The sequence below is a fragment of the Mus caroli genome, chromosome 4, assembly GCF_900094665.2.
Source record: "Mus caroli chromosome 4, CAROLI_EIJ_v1.1, whole genome shotgun sequence".
NCBI lineage: Eukaryota > Metazoa > Chordata > Mammalia > Rodentia > Muridae > Mus > Mus caroli.
The window spans coordinates 123,389,214-123,409,924 of NC_034573.1; the positions used below are offsets into that span (position 1 = coordinate 123,389,214).

General features: G+C 49.6%; 1 protein-coding gene across 2 annotated transcripts in view; it reads right to left on the reverse strand.

Annotated features, from left to right (window-relative positions):
- The window catches only part of Arid1a (AT-rich interaction domain 1A), a 75,212-nt gene extending 62,025 nt beyond the window's left edge, over window positions 1–13,187 (reverse strand). For both annotated transcript variants that reach the window (XM_021159226.2, XM_029476864.1), the window contains exon 1: window positions 12,010–13,187. In XM_021159226.2, the coding sequence (XP_021014885.1) occupies window positions 12,010–13,149 (1,140 nt within the window). In that variant the 5' untranslated portion in view covers window positions 13,150–13,187. The remainder of the gene's footprint in view (window positions 1–12,009) is intronic.
- Window positions 13,188–20,711: the final 7,524 nt, after the last annotated feature.

Below are 20,711 nucleotides of genomic sequence, written 5' to 3' on the forward strand. Positions count from 1 at the left end.
TGAGTTCGAGGCCAGCCTGGTCTACAAAGTGAGTTCCAGGACAGCCAGGGCTACACAGAGAAACCCTGTCTCGAAAAAAACAAAAACAAAAAAAGAGTTCTTGCCTGGCATCAAGAAAGCCTATATTTAATTCCTTATACCTTAAATGAATAAAATACCTATAGCTCTGACAAACCTTCATTCACTCCCAACTTGACCTTAAGCTAACAGCTACCCTAAAGGATGTTTTATAATTCTACATTCATGACTGGAAACCAAGAGGAAGAACAGAATCCTCCTCTCTCCATATTTTGAAGAGTAAATGAGGAAATTATACAAGATTCAAACATAATGCTTGCTTGGCACAAACCAGGCCACAGTGCAGGTAGGGAGCTGTCACAAATATACACCTTCACTAGGATGCTACTTCAAGGTCAAGATCTCAGTAAAGATGCCTGTCCCTGAGTAAATGTTTGAGAAATTGTTCCCTAAGTCCATTATGAAATAGGTTTGTTTGTTCTGGATTTTGGGGGGGGGGGTGTTGACAGCCTAGATTCCTAAACAGGTTGAACTTGGACACCAAAAACACAAGTTATCTGAACTGGATGTTAAAAGAGTTTCAAGGCTCTGGACTAAAGTGGGACCAGCCTGTGAACTCCACAACCACAGGATCAGAGCAGAACGCTGTCCAAAGGGTGAAGATAAAGCCATCTGTGTTTGTCAGAAAGACATGACAATAAACATGGCAAGGAACCACAGAATTTCTGCCCAGGTAACCTGTCTGCTAAGGACAGAGGAAAGCTGTGGTGTCCCCTCCATTTCCAGGGAAATCACTTGGTAGAACCTTTAAAATGATGTACCCCAAACAACACAGTCACTAGTCCTCTACCACATAGCCAAATTCATACTGTTTTTAAAGTCAAAGTACACCACTCTTGAGTCAGTTGAAAGTTAACAGGCAGGCTCAAATGCATCTTTACTGGGAAGGCTCAGTAAGCAGGCTGTAAGCAAGGAAAGAAAAACAGGAGGCAAAACAAAACAAAGCACCCAGCAAATGGTTTTTTAAATGACCATTTAACTGACTATCACACCAACCCCTCACACTCCCACCCATCCCGCCATCACACCAACCCCTCACACTCCCACCCATCCGGCCATCATACTGGTGATGTATCTTGGGGTGGGCAAGGGGGTCCTTCCAACAGAGATTAAACAAGCAAGGTGAAAGCTAACAAGTTTACGAGTGAAAAGCATTTAAAAATCTTGGCTGCTGGTGATGAGCCACAGAAAATCATGAATCGGCCAATGCCAAGGGAAAAAGAAAACTAATATCTAACACTGCAGACTTGAGAATACAGAAGCAACAAAGCCATAAGGCCACCCAAATGCATGAAGGCAGTGGGGGCAGCACATGGCCCATCTCCTCTTCATGAGGGAGATGCAATGCTCTCTGCAGAGTACATACAAGTCCAGAACCCAAAGCCCTTAGTATTCAGTATCAACATAACTTCCCGGAGGATGACAAAACTCTGTCCTGGATTACTGGGTGATCTCTACTACGCACCATAACCAACACTCAAGTCAACGTTTGGGGATGGAATTCCCTCTGCAGCTGGCTGGAGTGCATTCTTGGCACCAGGCTTCTTCCCCCTCCAGTCCATTCTTACAACATGCAGAAGCCACTGGGAAACACTCGACCTGCCCCAAAGACACTCTTCTGCTAGGCACGAGCATCCTACAAAACCTCCCTCAGACCCCTCCTTCTCCACATGCCATATAAAAACAAAGCACCCTTTCCTCAGTTTCAGTGGGTGATGGACAAATTCACGGAATGAAGTTATTAAGTTAACGTTTACTCTAACTTGATTCCTCTAAAATGTGGGACTAGGGCTCAGTGATGAACGCAAGAAGGCTGAGTTGAGTTCCCAAAACCTACATAGCAGCTCACAACTGCCCAGAACTGCAATACCAGGAGATCCAAAGCCCTCCTCTGAACTCAGTGGGCTCATACATGCATATGATGCACGTGCGCACACTCAGATACATAAAGATCTAAAGATCAGATATGATGTGGGATTACGGAGTTCATCTTCAGGTCCTGCACACGTACTACCCAGGCCAAATGCACTATGATAAGTTCACTTTCCCAAAATGCAAAACCCCCAAGGCAAGAAAGTTTAAAGAGGCTGGGCGTAGTGGCGCATGCCTTTGATCCCAGCACTCAGGAGGCAGAGGCAGGTGGATCTCTGAGTTCAAGGCCAGCCTGGTCTACAAAGTGGCCTGGTCTACAAAGTGACAGGACAGCCAGGGCTACAGAGAAACCCTGTCTCAAAAACCAAAAAGAAAGTTTAAAGAGATAGGAGCTGGAAGATTTCTTTGGTTAGTTGGTTTTGGAGACAGGGTTTCTCTGTGTGCCCTGGATGTCCTGGAAGTCTGAAAACCAGGCTGACCTCAAACTCAGGAATTCACCTCCCCCTGCCTCCCAAGTACTAGGATCAAAAGCATGCTCCACCACTGCTCCAAGAAAGAGATTTCTAAATTAGAATCTGTATCAAGGTTCCATACTGGCAAGGCTGACAAGATGGCTTAGTGGGTAAAACTTTGTTAATAACAAGCCTGACCTGCATTCAACACCTCCTAACCCTGCATGCACTCTCTCTAAGAAGGTAGGTGCAAAGAAGTGGGTCAACTCCACCAGGTATGCTGTCCTCTCATCTCTACACTTCATGGCAATTACACGATTGAAAGGAGAATCCACACTTCCATATTGGAGGTATAACCTATCCACTTCCAGGAAGAAGCATTTTTCTGTTGTAAGTGGCTTGACATTGGCCACACAATTCACACTTGGGTATTGATGGTCCTTCACAAGTGCCAGGCTCAAACACAAAGACCAGTAGGTGAGAAAAATCACAACCATTGCATTTCAGAGGCTCCATAAGGAGTAAGTGTGTTTGTAGCTCTAATAAACAGTATTAAAGCCATTTCTCTAAAGGAACTCCTGCAAACTGCACATATGCAGTCTTATCCACCCCAAGGAGCATCTACAGCAACTCAGCTGAGCACAGCTGCAGCCCTTCAGAAACAGAGAAGAACGGTGCAAGCAAGCACTGTGTCCTAGCACTACTGTCAGTGGACCAGTATTACAGAACCGGCTCAGGGCTTTAGAAGGCTTCCTGTTCTGAGTTCAGTTCCCAGCACACACACTTGCTGGCTTACAAGCACCTAACTCTAACTCCAAGGAATCATACTTCCTCTCTGGCACCTGAACACAGGTGACAGTCACTCACCCTAATAATTTGCAAAGAAAACTCAGCTAACTCTAAGAACATTGTCCAGACTGAACTACCAGGGCTATCCAGATTATACAAACTCTAAAGGTGACAAGACCTTCCAAATGCAGAAATTACTATTATCCACAAACTGGTCTAGAACTTAGCAGATTCCAACACAGCCAGAAAACCCACCAAGCCCATGCAGCCACCCCTTTTCAGGAGTTTTATGGTTAGTATACTAAAGTAGACGAGACGTACAAAAGAACTATACAGCTTGGATTCAACAAAGGCATGAAATTAGCAATCATTATGGATAAAGGGCAAGTTAATATTTTAACTTCTTTTAAATTATTTAGCTTGACAAATGCTACCCATCTAAACTGCACTCCCTCTCTAAGCCTGCTCAGTTCTGACTACCCCTCAACTCCATACCCTTCAGCCTGGATACTTTTTTTCTCAAGAAAAAGTTTCTAGCAGCCTTGGCCGTCCTAGAACTAGCTCTGTAAACCAAACTGGTCTCTTGAAGGCACACAGATCCACCTGCCTCTGCCTTCCAAGTGCTAGCTGTGTGCCACACCTCCTGGCTCTAACCTACAGTCCTGACCTGGGTATACATCCACAGCAAACCACGTTGCCAAGTTTTCTGGATCTGTGCGCACAGTTTAAGAGAACTCAATCCCTTTACAGCTCCATCCTTTCTCTAGGGAGTGAGTGGGGTTGAGACAGATTTCTATGAGCCGCAGCAGGCTGGCTTGAACTTGCAGTGGTTCTCTTGTCTCAAGCCTCCCAAATCCCAGCCCCCAACCTCTGAGATTACAGGATATATACCTTACCTTCACACTTGGCTCTGTCTTCTACCTTTTTTTTTTTCCCCTTTTTGGTTTTTCGAGACAGGGTTTCTTTGTGTAGCCCTGGCTGTCCTGGAACCCACTCTGTAGACCAGGCTGGCCTTGAACTCAGAAATCCACCTGCCTCTGCCTCCCAGGTGCTGGGATTAAAGGCGTGTGCCACCACCACCACCACCCAGCTTGTATACTACCTTTTAAATCTAAATCCTTTTCTAGTACTTAGTATTAAATATCTGGGCCCACTCCTCATCCCCACTGGCATCTCTAGATCTTCTAATCTGGAAATGATGCTCACAGCAACATGACTGACGTTCTAATAACTTTACCCTTTGTAATGGGAAAGACCTAAACAATCCTGGGCAATCAAAGTCAATGGCATCCCAAGTCTCTTCTTACTTTTGCTTTAAAAGCTGATAGCCTCTTTAACAGAGCTGAACCTAAAAATGACTGTCATGGACATAATTACATTCATAGTCCCTGCCATTATATAAACTAAATCAATAGTCTCTCACAGAACACTGCCTTTAAAACAAAACTAAACTAAAAACCAACAGAAACACCTTTTTGTGTTGTATCTGACAGTCAGTGGATTTAGTTCCTTATTTTGGGGGGCAGGGGTGTGAGGGGTAGTAGTAAAACAGGGCCTCACTGTGTAGCCCTGGCTGGCCTTACAGGCAGAGATCCACCTGCCTCTGCCTTTCAAATCTGGAATTAAAGGTGTGGGACACCACACCCAGCTCCCTGTGACAAGATTACTCTGGTCATTTCACAAGGCTACCAAATCAGGTTCTTCCTTCTCCATAAAAAGGAAGTTATCCGGCTGGTGAGATAGCTCAGCAAGTAAGAGCACTGACTGCTCTTCCGAAGGTCCTGAGTTCAAATCCCAGCAACCACATGGTGGCTCACAACCACCCATAATGAGATCTGACGCCCTCTGCTAGTGGCGTCTGAAGACAGCCACAGTGTACTAGATCTTTAAAAGAAAGAAAAAAAAAGTTATCACTGAAGGATCAAATCGAGAAATATTAATATAAAATGGAAATTTCTAAACTTTACCCAGGTAACCTTGAAATAGGATCTAGTCAGACAACAAACCCAGAACTGAGGAGATGACCTTTAGCATGTGTATTACAGAGCAGCGCTGTAAAAACTGTATAAACAGCCCAGCGTGGTAGTGCACGCCTTTAATCCCAGCACTCAGGAGGCAGAAGCAGGCAGATTTCTGAGTTCAAAGCCAGCAAAGTGAGTTCCAGGACAGCCAGGGCTACACAGAGAAACCCTGTCTCAAAAAACCGAAAAAAAAAAAAAAAAACCTGTATAAACTTGCCTGGCCTTTGAGCGAGGAAGGAGGTTTATAATACACAGCTGAACAGGAGAGGAACGCTAACAGTGAACCTTCAGTATCTTTCTGGTATTCCAGAAATGCAAATCCAATCCAAGACTCATGCCAAACTACAAATCCTTCTCCAAAGAACAAGGCTTTAACTCAAAGTATTCCAAGCCAAGCTTCTGAACACACTTAGCTTACTTCACTGCTGAAGCTTCAGCCCTCCCAAACTTCTCTAGGCTTCTCAACTGACTTTTAACAAAGTTTCCTGTCTTCAACTCATCAGGGCTTGCCTTGAAGTTCTTTCAGATCCTCTGCTAACCTCTCGGTCCTGCACACCCTGCACATATGCTACATGCTACCTTCTTCTCTATCCCTTCCTCTACCTTGTGAGGTGCCTAGCATTATCTTTGCTTGAAAAATGTGTATTAATTTGCCTGTCAAACACTCTATAGAGCCGTTTACATCTTAGAACAGAAACCTCCTGGGTACATATTGACAACTCAGCAAGTATTTACACAAAGCTCTCAGACACTCAGTTCCTTCAGAGGAAGAAGCTGCTGTGTCAAGCAGAGAACTATCAAACACTGTTCCTTCCCCGTGTTCCTCCTCTACAGAGGCAAGCTTCCCTCCAGCACAGCTCCAATACGCAGAACTTACACTCTTAAACTACTAAAAGAAAAAATGAGAAATTCAGGTGTGCTGGGGGGGGGGGGACACCCACTTCCAGGACTACAGCAAGCTATACCCTGTAGTTCTTTAAACCAGGGTAGGAGGAAGGCAACCTAAAGAATTTCCCATCTAACATTTGGTTTTTCCTGTTCCAGGCTCAGAACTTTTGTTTCTCTCAGCAAAATTTACCGGGCAAGTCCAGGCATTCAGATTACAACCAACCGCCCAAACCAGACCCAGACCTGCCCAAACACAGAGTCTTGAGAGCTAAATGCTACCTCTCCCCACTCCCTAACCACCTGCCCGACCTCACAGCAGTACACGCATGTTAAATTGTATCAATACCTCCTTCCTAGCCCAGCCCAGTGGCAAGCCTCCTGGGGATGCTAAAACAACTATTTTCAAGTCTGTCTTAAGTATTTCAATGCCTTCACTGTTTTGAAACCTCCAACCAGGTGAAGTAACTAATGAACAGATTAACAGTTTTTAGAGACAGTTTTCTCTGTAACATTCAACTTCTCCAAGCTTGTCCCTGCAAATGCCAGGGAACAACTTTGAGTTCCTTAAGCTTAGGGGAAGAAAGGGAGCTCCACACCACCACTGAAATTCCTGCCCACACCCAGGAAGACTAAGAGCTGAAAAGCCAACCTGAGCTACACACATCAGGACCCTATCTCAAACACACACACACACACCCGGGCAGGCAGGTGGGTGGGTAGGGGGCTACTTAAGAATAAAGATTATTGAAGCCGGGCGTGGTGGCGCACGCCTTTAATCCCAGCACTCGGGAGGCAGAGGCAGGTGGATTTCTGAGTTCGAGGCCCGCCTGGTCTACAGAGTGAGTTCCAGGACAGCCAAGGTACACAGAGAAACCCTGTCTCGAAAAAACAAAACAAAACAAAAAAAAAAGAATAAAAATTATTGGTCCATTCCCTTCATTTAACCAAAAATGCAGTTGATTGCCCTGGGTCAGTTTTATATGTAATCCAAGCCTCCCTCGCCGAGGTAGAAGCTCTGGGCCATCACCACTAGGCAACACAAAACTCAGTGTGCAATTGAGGACCAATCAAAAATAAAAAAATAGATGGGCAGCGGTGGCACACGCCTTTAATCACAGCACTTGGGAGGCAGAGGCAGGCAAATTTCTGAGTTCAAAGCCAACCTGGTGTACAGAGTGAGTTCCAGGACAGCCAGGGCTACACGGAGAAACCCTGTGTCGAATAAAATAAAATAAAAAATATATAAATAAATAAGGGGGGGGTTAAGGATCTTTTTCAAAGCCCAAAGAAACACAGTTCATTGGAAGAATTCCATTCACTTATCAATGTATTCTGTATACTTTACTGATTTGGTTTGATTCAGGGTCTTGCTACACTTAGCTCTGGCTACCTCAAAAGACAGGACATCTTCGTGCTTCTTTCGCCTCCCGAACTGGGATTACAAGTATGTGCCACCATCTCTTTCCCTCCTGGATACTGGGTTTCTCTAGGTAGTCCAGGCTAGCCTGAGATTCGCTATGTAACCTAGGTTAGCCTTAAATGTATGGTCTTCCTTGTGAATATAGGAATCCAGGTGTCAATCCTCATTGCTGGCTCTTAAATACCATACTGTAAACATCTTCATGCTGCCATTGCTTCTAAAGCTTAAAAGATTTTAAGCAAATCAATACAGTGTTCAGGAGGTGAGAACAGGAAAGGACCCAGTTCATTACTTCGTTAGCCTACTCCCACATTTAAAAAAGCTCACCAACTGCTATGTGAAACACCTATTGTAGCTAACACACACCTATACAAATTGATCCAACAAAGGAAGGTTATAGTAGGTTCTGCTCATCAGATATTATAACATGGAGAGTGGGTGCTGCAACCATAAAAAAAGTCCTTTTAGAGCTCAATCCTGAAGAACTTCCTATTCCCTCTTTTCTCGACTCAGGACCCAATCTCATCACACACCACCATGGACAGTAGACAGGTTAAGATCAAGCATCCACAGCTGTACTGTCAGTGTTCCTCCCCCTCCTAAGTGGAGAGAACTCCAATTGTTCTGTAGTCCAGCCAGACCAGAGTATCTGCCAGTAGGCAGGCATCCTGACAATAAGTCAGGAGTCCTGCATCTGTTTCCCAGAGGTCTGGAATCTCAGCTAATAGTGCACAGTAGAAACAGAACAGCCATGCATCTGCAGCCAAATCCAGAACTACTCACTACAGTTCTGCTTTGTTTTATAAAGGCTGGCCTCAAACTTCTGCCCCTTCTCTCTCCACCCCACACACACATACACATGACCTCACCAGGCTGTATTTTGCATTTTCACTATGATAAATTAGTATTACTCTCAAGGTGTTCCTGTTAAAAGTGACCCACGGGAAAAGCTTTACATAAACCGTGCATACAGGTGTCCTAAAACTGTGTCATCGTACCACCCAAGCCCTTGAAACATGCTACTGGTGATTAAAGGGATGAAGGAAAACTTTCACTGTGATTGTACCAATTCCTATGAAAAACACACACTCATCTTTATTTCATAAAAACAAAGTCAAATATCAGCATCATCTTACCTAATCATCCATTAGATGAAAAATACCTTTGTTTTGTTTCGAGACTGGGTCTCATTATGCAGCTCTGGCTGGCCTAGAACTCACTCTGTAGATCATGCTGGCCTAGAACTCCAGAGATCCACCTGCCTCTGCCTCCCAAGAGTTACCACACCAGCCATTAAACACACACACACACACAGAGAAAACCTCTTCCATCTATGCCTGGGTTGATTGAGGAGAGGGGTAACCTTCCTTAATACCTAGTGATTAGGAATAGAGCCTCGTTGGCAGAGTGCTTACCTAGCTAGCTAGCATCTGAGAAATGTCAGGTTCAACTCCCAGCACTACAGAAAGCCCCTGGCCTAGGGCTGTACAGAGGGACAGCTGAGTACAGTTGGTTCCCAGCACCCACAGTAGGCAGCTCACAACAGTCTGTAACTGTTTCAGGAAATCAGACACCTTCTGGCCACTTCTGTCCCCTGGACACATCTAGTAAACTCATAAACTCATGTAGGTGCACAAACACATTCACATAAATTTTAAAAATCTACAAAACCAAAACAAACAGGCCTGGTAATGCATGCACACATAGATTCCAGAATTTCAGGGGTAGAGGTAGGAGGAACAAGAGTTCAAAGTTATCCTTGAGTTCAAAACCAGCCTCAAACTTCAAAAGGCATGACAGGTGTATCCTTAAGTAGCAAAAGAATCGAAGAGCAAAGCCTAATTCCCTATATCTCTAGAGACTACTACTCTCTTAAGACGCCTAGGCTGCTATACACACCTGAAGCTTACAAAACTAAAGTTGTACTATCTCTTCCACAATTTACTGCTCTCCAGCTCATTCCTTGCATCTCAGAACTGAAATGAAATTGGATAGAAATTTGGTCAGTGTTGGAGGCTGGTGACAATAGACACCCCGCCCCTGCCCAAGTATTCCAACAGCAACCAGCACACTGAGGCTTCTAAACAAGCACTTCACCCATTCTTGTGTCCCCTGGACAAAACATACGTGCAGTTCCTAGACACATATGGAATGCGCAACTATTTAATGACCAAACCTAGAAATTATTGTACCACAAAGTTGATTAAAAAATAAACAAAACATGGCTCCTGCCTGTAATCCTAGCATATAGGAGGCAGAGATGGCTATGGACACATTGTTGAGTCCCAGAATATCCTCGGGTACATGAGACCCTGACTCAAAAGGAACACACACACTCCCGATTACTTCCTCTAATAAATAGTTCTCAAGAGATGTAAATTTCTTAGTCAAAACAAAAGTACGCATAACAAGATGACTGGGCATGTGTGCAGTCTTTAAGTCAGAACTTATCCCCCAGAGAGCGGGGGAAACTGACTGCCTGCCCATTCTCACCCAGATGAAGAACATGAGGGAAGATTAGAGCATCACAGCAGAGCTGCTTCACAGGACTATTCTCAAAGTTCCCAGCTCAACACAAGAGTACAAAAGTCGTGGAGTACAGGGAGGGGACACAAGGAACCACGGTTCCACATGAACAAGATCCAGCAACAGCACAACTGCTAGGAATGGGAACCTGGGGGGGGGGGCTGCTGCCCTCTTTGAAAAGATGACTCCATAGGGGACCTGATAACCCTGAGGAAAGCAAGCAAAGGAAAAGCAGACAAAATGTACAAAAAGGCATGGGAAGGTGGCAAAGTCGCAGCCCTGAGTGCCACTGTTGATCATCTTTACAACACAGAAGGGGGAGAGTCACACAACTTAAGATACAAAGAAAAATAGTGGCAAGTCTCTATTTTAAAGCTCTCAAGTAACTGATGACAAAACAGAGATATTCCAGAAACAATTCAGAAAAATCCTAAACCAAGCCTTCAGGAGAAAAAACTCTCTCCCTGGACCAAGAAGGCCATCTGCATCCCCTCCTTCAATTGAGCTGATCCCCCCAAAGTTCAATTAACAAAAGGAAGTGTTAAAAGATTCAACGTGTAAACAAAGAGACAAGCCTTGCAGAAGTCTTGAACCTAATATCAAATTATCAGACCGCTCCCAGCTCTCAGCAGAATATTAACAAAAATCATCTTCTATCATCTTCCCCTACAGATCCTACATTTGCGTTTCATAAAAAAAAAAAATAGCCAGTAAAATAATTTCAGTTCTGTAACTGAACAGTATAAGTGAACAGTGTCAAAAACTACTCGAGACAAATGTATCTTCAGCGCCATCAAAGAACTCATTTATACCATCAGGAAAGTAACAAAAACGAAAACAAACAGCAAACCCATTGTAGAGAAAAACTCAGCTACTGTTCCAACAACACAGAATCTATTTCAGACTGCATAAAACATAACAAGCAAAATAAATCCAAGGTGCAAGCAAAATGCCATCGCCTCCTCTTTTGTTTCAGGCACAATGTAACAAGGGCAGCCTGTCTGGGACTCTGCTCCTGCTGATACAGTATTGCTGCTTAAACCTCCCTCCTCAAGGTCACAGCCAATTTCAGCTCTGGAATAAAAGGCGGATAGTGGCAGCGAAGGTTTGGGTTATCACTGGCAGAAAAGCAGAGTGTAAAAGTTTATGAGCTCATCAGGATTGTTGTACCATTACATCAGAGGCAATTATAAATGGCCAAGAGCAGAAGATGGGGAGCCAATCAGATCACAGATAGGATGTCAACCTAAGACCAACTGTCTCCTGGCTTTGACAGAAGGATTTTACCTCCATAATTCAAATCCCAAACCAAAGCAATCTGCACTTACTACTCCAATCACTCTGTGTTTACCAGCACTTCAGAGAGAAGCCCAGGCCACTGGGCCGCCGGAGACTGAGACAAGAGGTGGCCAGGGCGGCCCAGAGCGAACCACAGTCGGCCTCGAGCTGCCCCCAAGCAGGCCCCAGCTCTCCCCCGAGGTCCCCCGAACCCTAGGGGCCACTCTTTAAAAGCGTATATTGGGGAACGGCCTAGAGGAAGGCAAGGGGGGACAGAGGAGCGGCAGGTGAGCAAGAAAACGTTGCTTCTTTCTCCCGGGTTCATGACACTGCCTACACCCCTAACCTGAACCCCCAGCACCCCCCCCTTGACCAGGCCTGTCCCTTCCAGGCACACTTTGCTCTGCACCCCCCTGGAGACCCCCAGAGTTCGAAAGGACCAGCGGAGGAGGAGAAACCGGACAGACACCCCTGGAAAAGCCCCACACAAAGGCTGATCGAGGGAAGGAGAGGAAGGCAGACAGGCAGCCATTTTAAGAGAGAAGAGCCAGACAATGGCAGCTCCCCGGCAGTGGGGGCCCAAGCCCGAGGGGAGCCCACGGCCGGGGCCTGCTTCCCCGCAGCCGCCACCCAGCCCACCCCCCGGTCCCGCTGGCCCCAGCCCCCTCCCCGCTCGGCTGTGTACCTGAGGGGTCCGGGCGAGCGGCTGCCCCCCGCCGCCGCTGCTCCCGGGGCTCATGGGCGCGTGGTGGCTCCTTTGTTGGGCCCCTCCCGAGACGGCCGCTGCCGCCGCCGCCGCCGCCGCCGCAGCCCCCCAGCACTGCGAGGCCATGTCCGCCGGGCCTTTGCCCGCGCCCCCGTCCTGGGGCCCGCCGCCGTAGTCGCCCCCGGGGTAGCCCTGGTAGCCACGGGCCGAGCTGGGCGACGTGAGCAGTTGGTTGAGGGTGGGGGTGGCGGTGGGCTGGGGAGTTCCCCCGCCGGCCGCTGAGGGGCCGCCTCCCCCCATGGCCCCGAAGCGCTGCTGAGCGAAGGACGAAGACGACGAGGAGGCAGAGGCGCTGGAGGAGGGAGGCGGCTTGGAGCCGGCGGCCGCCGCCGCGCCGGAGCCCGGAGTGCCACCTCTCGGGGAGCTCAGCGCGTAGGCCTGGGGAGGCGGGGGGTAGGCGCTGCGGTTGGGGTAGTAGGAGTTGTACTGGTGGTTGGGGAAGCCGTGGTCGTGCGAGTTCTGCTGGGGCCCGGCGTAGGGCTCCAGGCCCCCGCCGCCGCCGCTCTGCAGCGCTGCCAGGCCAGGGCTTTGTTGTCCGCCATGTTGTTGGTGGAAGACGGCGGCCGCCGCGGCGGCGACGGCAGACGGGCTCCGGCCGTAGGCTTGCCCGAAGCCGTAGGCTGGGGGCGGCAGGGCGGCCGCGGCCGAGTGAGGAGGCGCCCCCACCCCGTCGCTGCTGCCGCCGCCGCCGCCGCCCGGCGGCTCCGGGAGGTTATTGTTCAGGGCGGGCCTAGGGCCCGCGTTCCCGTTCGAGTTCTTCAGGTCCGGCTCCGCGCCGGGCCCGCCGCCGCTGCCGGCTCCGCCGCCGCCGCCACCCCCATTGCTCTCGGCCCCGTCCTGCAGCTCCTTTCCCAGCGGCTGCGGCGGCCCCACGGCGGGGCCCTCGCTCTCCTGCCCGGCGGCTGCCTTCATTTCCCCGCGCTCGGCCGCTGCCGCTGCCGCCGCCGCCTCGCCCCCCGCCTCCTCCCGCTGTTGCTGCTCGGCTTTCTTCAGCTCCGAGGGCGGCGGCGGCGGGTTGCCCAGGCTGCTGGCGGCGGCGGGGGCGACCTGCGCGGCCATGATCCCCGCTGTCTCGTCCGCGGAGAGACCCGGCCCTGTCTTCGTCTTCTCCCCCCTCCCACCCCGCCCCGGGGCCGAGTCCCCCGGGCTGCCCTCCCCACCCGCCCGGGCGGGCCTCGCGGGGCTCCGCTGCTGCGCTGCGCTCGCTCCTCTCCCCCCCGCCCCGCCGGCTCAGGCTCCGGGCTGGCGGCGGAGGAGGAGGAGGAGGCGGCGGCGGCAGCCGAGGCGCCGGCGGCTCAGCTGCTCCGGGCTCTGGCGGCTCGGGACCCGGCTCTCCCGGCTCATTCCCCCCAAGCCCTTGCCTGGGAATGAGGGGGGCGGTGGAGGCTCCGCTCCCCAGGGCCTGGCCCCGCTGTGACTCTCCGCTTTCTGCTGCCGGAGAAAGGAGGAGGGAGGGAGGGAGGGAGGCGAGGGGGAGGGGGCGGGAAAGGAGGGAGGGAGCGGGGGGGAGGGGGGACCCGGGACGGGCGGGCGAGCGAGCGGGCGGGCTGGAGGGCGCGCGGCGGCAGACGGGGCGCCGGGAGGCAGAGTAGGAGCGCTGCTCCGGCGGGCGCCCTGCCTCGCCTCCCCGGCCGCGGCTCGGGCCAAGGCTGCTGCGCGGTGGCGGGCGGGCGGGCGAGCGAGCGAGCGAGCGAGCGGGCGGGCGGCGGGACTGAGCAGCTAGAGCGCCCCACTCTCCTCCGAGTCCCCCTCACTCCGACACGAGGCTCAGCACTGCCATTTTACCCAGCGCCGTCGCGGCCGCCTGAAAAACCCGGACTGGAGCGCGGAGCGGGAGCAGGCCGTGGAATGGACTCGCTCCCTTCCCCTCACAAAGGAGGAGGGGAGAGAAGGAGCCGCGGCGGCGGCAAGCCCTCAGCCTCTTTCGCTCGGCAGCGCCGCCGCCGAAGGCTTCGGGGAAAACCCGGCCCGGAGCCTGCGCCTCCGGAGCCTGCGCCGCCTCGCTCGCCGCGTTCCCAGCCTGGCCTGTCCCCTCCCGGCCGCTCCAGAGGGAGCGGGCCGCGTGAACTTTACCCGCGCCTGCAAAATTGGCCTGAGCCCGAAACCGCGGCCGCCGCGGCTGGGACTGACCCCCTGGCACCGGGCCTGGGCTCTTGGCTGCGACTTAGCACCTCCGCAGCACTTTTCTTCTTCAAAGCCTTTTGCAGACCTGCTCTAGAGACCCAGCTGAGCGAGCCCTGCTTTTTTCCCCCCTTTGGCTAGCCCCAAAGCAAGACTGACCATTGTTCAAACTATCGGTTCTCCCGTGCCCTGCCCTCATTAGCCCTCCCTGACAAGGCCCTGGGGGCATGAGGTCTGGATTATCCCCCATTTCACCAACAGACTGAAGGGAGGGGACTGCCCAGGTCACTTAAAGTCAGAGGGCAGAAGTGTGTGGCTATAAAAAGTGGAGTGAGTCGCTGAAGCCGCATCTTGTCTACTTAGCCAGAAAAAAAAGGAGGAAAAGAGAAAAGAAAGGCACTTACATTGTGAACAAATCCAACCACCGGATCAGATCAGTGTCAGGAGGTTGGAAAATCAAACGTGGTCATCCCACCAGTTCTCTTAAAATGGTGGCTACTGATGCGTTGGGGGCTTAAGACAGTCCTCCAGGCAAACCAAGCTCCATTAGCACTTCCTAAGGGAACCTAGCTCACAATGGCCAGTAGCCCAATCTCCAAAGGCAAGTACCTTGGAAGACTGTAAACAGCCCACAGAAGAGACTCCAGGGACTGAAAGAACCTCTGTTCAAAAACCACTGCAGAAGAGGGATGCAGAAAATGGAAACCATTTTCTCTTTAAAGAGAGAAAAAGCAGAGCCTAACAGGTCACACAGAAAACGGATGCCCCTCAGATCTGCTGTCTATCCTAAGGTGTAAGACTCCTTGAAGTTTACCAGAGACCCTAAGGCCAGGTTTATCTGTGAAGATCAAGGCATTCGCGGAAAAGCTCAGAGTTGTCCAGACCTACAGGCCTCACCAGTTCCACAGCAGCCTTTTCTTTTCAGGCAGGCCTGGAATGCTCTGACAGGGCAAGCCAGGAGAAACCAGAGGGAATTCCAGCGTCTCTCCAGGACCAAGACTGCCTTGGGAAAGCATCAATGACAAAGGCCTCTTTTCCTCCCAGATTTTATAAATGGAGACTTTGGACCACAGACCATTATTTTAGAACTTGTGGGCTCTGCAGGCCCCTGGAGTTCTCACCATGTCATGGGTCAACAGAAATAATTCTGAAAGGCTAAGTCATTTCTACTACCCCCAAGAAAAATCAAGAACACCCCATACTACAAACCTTCCTTAGTAAACTGAAAATGGAGCCATGGCCAGAGCCCCTCTGCTCTCCCATCCCCCAACCAAGAACCAAACCAACCTGCCAAGGCGATGGAACTGGCTGGTATAGACCAGTTTTCATTCACGGCCCTCAGAAGCACAACTCTAGTGGTGCATTAGGTCCTAGAAACCAAATTATAGGCTGCCTCATAAATGGAGCTTTGCTATTTAATCAACTGCCTCGGAGCTGCCAAACAGTCCTGAGTCCCGCACACAAATGAGGAATTTTTTACATGCAATTACCCTGCCATTTTCCTCGGAACTGGGGTGTAATGGGAAACCTGGAGCCCAGTGAAAATCTGGAAGCGAGAATGGATTTGTCTTCAAGGAAAGTCCACATGGCCTTCTTCCATGGCCGTGCATATGGAAAGCGCCAAAATCCCTTTCCCTACACGTGGTCACGCTGTTTTGAAAACAGTCACCATTTTAATCTAGCAATGAGGCAAAGTGCATAAAAATATATCCACCTGGGTCAGGAGAGGTAGTGTTTTTCTTCTCTACTTTTCTTTCTTTCTTTCTTTTTTAAAGATCTCAAATCCTTAGAGTCCCTTCCTCTCTAAGATCTACAACATTAACCTAAGACTGCTGGGCTGAGGAACTTTCTTAGAAACTGGTCCATCCGCTTTCCCCAGGGGCACTGGGAAGGAGAAGGGGGAGGGGAGGAGCGGGCACGTGGCTGGCCCGAGCAGCAAGACCCCGACTCGGGGCCGTGGGTCCTCCCCTCGGTGGGTATTTTTCCCCCACAGCCCCTGCCTTTTCACCCCACACCCAGGCAGCTCAGGAATCCCGGTGCAGATTATAGGGCTAGGACAGCGCTCTCCTCTCGAAAGCGCCTCTGCCACCGGCAGCCTGATGGCAAATATGGACTGAATCGTTGACATGGAAACCGGACTAAAGTCTCGTTCGCTCGCTCTCACAGGAGAGTTCTTATCACCAAGCCGGGCAGGACGGCAGTCGGCAAAAGTGGACTGGATCCGAGGCCGGGCGGACCGGGGGCCGCTTCTGGGCGCCGGAACTCCGGCGACAGCCACAGCCAAGGAAAGGGGGCTGGGCTGCCGGCAGCAACCGGCTGAAAATGGCAGAGGATGTGCTCTCATTCTCTCTGGCTGCACAGCGTGCATGGATTGGGCCCGAGAATGAGGGATGAACCTATGAAGATCCCACACAGTCAACTGCAAAATGTGGAAGCTGGGCCTGGAGGCTTTGCTAGGAGAAAGAAACGCTTGCAGGGAGGACAAGCCCTTCTTCCTCCCTCGCAGTTTGCTCACTCTAAATGTCTGAAACACGAAACTCCTCAAACAAACAAAAGGTCGGCCTCGCCTGCCCCGCAGACCTCTCTCCCATACTGGACTCGGGGCAGGACGCTTGCTAGCAGGGGCAGAGGGAGGGTTCTGCCTGCTCCGGGCTGAGGCGTGCGGAGCCGGGCCGTGGCCCCCGCACATTCCCGCCGCGGCGCCACAGCAGACACCCAGCCGAGCGCTCTCAAGTGCAAGCTGGAGCTGCGAGTTTGAGCAAAAGGGCAACTGTGTCAGTTGACGGAAGCCAGAAGCAGAGTTCAAAGCCTGGCGTGGATTTCCGTCTGGAGCTGTGTTTCTTAAAGTTTGTAACTCCGTGTGAAGAAACAGCCCCAGCGGAGGCTTTGGGATCAGTGTGAAAGTCTAGCACAACCATCTGACAGTGAGCTGCAAAACTTTGGGCTGCATATTAAGCGAGGAAAGTGGATTGAAGCTAGAGTCAAGGCAATTCATTATGCTCCCGGCTCGCAGGCAGGAGCGCTAAGACACGAACTGGATTGTCGCGGGGGAACATGGAACGGAGTCCGATGTTCCACAGCACTTCGCGGTAAAAATCGTGCCCAGGAAGCCCCAAGAGCGAACCGAACCGGGTGGCTTCCAGCTTCAAGAGTTCGCATCGCACACTGCTTTTCTGGTTTACTTTTCCACTCACCTCAAAGTCTTAAAACAATTTGGGAGATTCTAATTTTACAAAAAATAAAAGACCCATTTAAAGAAATGTTCATTTCTCAATGAGACTTTTTTTTCTGAGCTAAGACAAAATAGCCTTGGGCATAATTCTATCCGCTGTTTGTGCTGACATAAGAATTACCTGCTGAGCAGTGGTGGCACACGCCTTTAATCCCAGCACTTGGGAGGCAGAGGCAGGCGGATTTCTGGTTCTAGGCCAGCCTGGTCTACAGAGTGAGTTCCAGGACAGTCAGGGCTACACAGAGAAACCCTGTCTCGAGAAAAAAAAAAAGAATTACCCTCACCATCAGCTCCCTACCAAAGTGAAATAAAAATAAAATAAATGCAGTTCTGTGGTAAGACCCTCATGGATAAGACTCTAGGGTTTGATTCCTAGCAATGCTACAAATATAATCATAAGATAACAAAAAATACAGGTACATGCTGATTCTGGTCTATGGAATATTTCAAATAAAACATAACTCCCAATGTCAACCTAAAGAAACAAAGCAACTCCATCTTTCACACTGTTTTTTGTTTGTTTGGTTTTGGTTTTGGTTTTCAAGACAGGGTTTCTATGTATAGCTCTGGCTGTCCTGGAACTCACTCTATAGACCAGGCTGGCCTCAAACTCAGAAATCCAATCTGCCTGCCTCTGCCTCCCAAATGCCGGGATTAAAGGCCTGCACCACCACGACCAGTAGAAATTTTTTTGTCTTTTTTTTTCCCAGAGCTGAGGACCTCTACCTCTGAGCTAAATCCCCAACCCAGGCTCATAATACTACAGCTAACCCTTCTGGCTCATCGGCTCATCCCACTGCTGAATGACTTCATTTTATTTTATTTTATTTTTTGATAAGATAATAAAACTACCATATATATGGTTTCTTTTGTTTGTTTGAAATAGGACTGGAGCCCAGTGTGGTAGCATAATCCTTTAGTCCCAGGTTGATCTATAAGCTGGAGGCCAGCCTGGTCTACAGAGTGAGTTCCAAAACAGCCAGTGCTAACCAGAGAGGCCCTGTCTCAAAATGGGCTCATGCCCATAACACACTTGTCCCATATTAAACCAATGTAAACTGATTTTCTTTTGTGCAATAAAGCCTAGTTAGGAAAAACTTCACTGCATATAGTGTAATTGGAGGAGAGAAAACATTAACGCTGAAGGAGAAGGAAATCAGAATAGAGGGGGGGAAACTCAAGCATCCCAGGGGGTCTTCTCTCAGCCCCTTATTTGCAGAGCTTCCTCACATGGCCATCTTACTGAGGTGGGACAGAGTGGGGCAGTTCCTCACAACAATTCTGGAATGGGGCTAGAAGGAGTCTTCCGTCCCACCATACATTCTGTAGTAAATACTTAGAAGCAAAACCACAGAAGGGTTGTAGACAAAATGGAGGGAAGAGGGCTCGTACTCTGACCCAGGAGGGGCGGCTGGATACACAGATGCTTCCCTTGTTCTCCACAACACAACCACTTCAGAGATTCCCCCACATGATGCTCAATCAAAGACAATCTAAAGGGACCTATTAAGCATAAGACAGGAAGTGAATGGCCCTGGGGGGCAAGCATTCTGACTAACTTGGACTGGGTTTGAACCCATCTATAGCTACTAAAAAAAAAAAAAATTGAAAGATGGAGTGGACCCAGCCACAAAGATATCACGAGTCTGACCTCTGTGGTGGCTGCGATGGGAGTGGCACCCCGCTCCAGGGAATGAGGAACTCAACAGGGACACCACAGAACCCTGTCAAGATATAGCTTCAGGCGTTGGCACCTCCCCACGTTATCCCTTGTCTCCCTAAAATTTCCAGAAGCCAGCAGAGGGGTTGAGGTATGAAAGCAGCTACTCTGTCACCGCCTTACCACCTGTGAAGAAGTGTGCTGTGACACTTGCCACCCTGCTAGAGGAGGGAAGCAGGTGAAGATTTTCAGTTGCCCTGTGCAGTAGATCCTTCAGGAACCATGTGTGCGCATGCACACAAACTCACACTCATACACAGTGACATTCATACACACACACACACACTCTCATACACACTCAACTCAAGCACACAGATGCTCGGGCCCATAACACACTCGTACGTAGTGACATTCATACATGTACACACTCATCTATAGAGATACTTATACACACTCACACACACACTCAAACACAGACACTGTTACAGACACTAATACACATTTACACTCGCGCACTCAGACACCCACACACCAGCACATTGTATGTTCATGACTAGAGCCCATCTGCAACAAGAATACACAATGCTAACATTAGCTGGGCAGTGGTGGCGAACGCCTTTAATCCCAGCACTCGGGAGGCAGAGGCAGACGGATTTCTGTGTTCGAGACCAGCCTGGTCTACAGAGTGAGTTCCAGGACAGCCAAGGCTACACAGAGAAACCCTGCCTCGAAAAACCAAAAAAAAAAAAAAAAACAATGCTAACATTAGACACTGTGTGTCCCAAACAAATAGAGATCTAGAGTACACATAATGGACTGGAGAGTGAACCAATGGTTTAGCAACATAGGAGGCAAGCTCTCTACCGCTGACCTGCAGTAGTATTACACTTTTTACAATTGTCAAATATATGTTAAAATATATTATTCCACCTTTAAAATATAGAACCCAGCATACTAGTCAACTTAGGAGCTGTGCTGTAGCCTCAGCCCAAAATAACACACACACTTTTTTATTTCTTTAAAGTAATCTTATTCCTGAACTCACCTTTAAGGCCAGCACTCGGGAGGCAGAAGCAAGTTGATTTCTGTTAGCTCAAGGCTAGTTTGGTCTACACCGTGAGTTCCAGGACAGATAGGCTGAGCTACAAAGTGAGACACTGTTTCAAAAAACAAAACAAGCCAGGCGTGGTGGCGCTTGGGAGGCAGAGGCAGGCAGATTTCTGAGTTCTAGACCAGCCTGGTCTACAAAGTGAGTTCCAGGACAGCCAGGGCTACAGAGAAATCCTGTCTCAAAAAAACAAAAATAATAATAATAATAATCTTCTTAGCCGGGCGTGGTGGCGCACGCCTTTAATCCCAGCACTCAGGAGGCAGAGGCAGGCGGATTTCTGAGTTCGAGGCCAGCCTGGTCTACAAAGTGAGTTCCAGGACAGCCAGAGCTANACAGAGAAACCCTGTCTCGAAAAACCACAAAAATAATAATAATAATAATAATAATAATAATAATAATCTTCTTGATTGGTGCTGGTGGTGGTAGTAGTGTGTGCTATGTGGAAGGGACATGTGTGGAGGTTAGAGACAATGCTGTGGAGTTGTACTAGTGTGTGT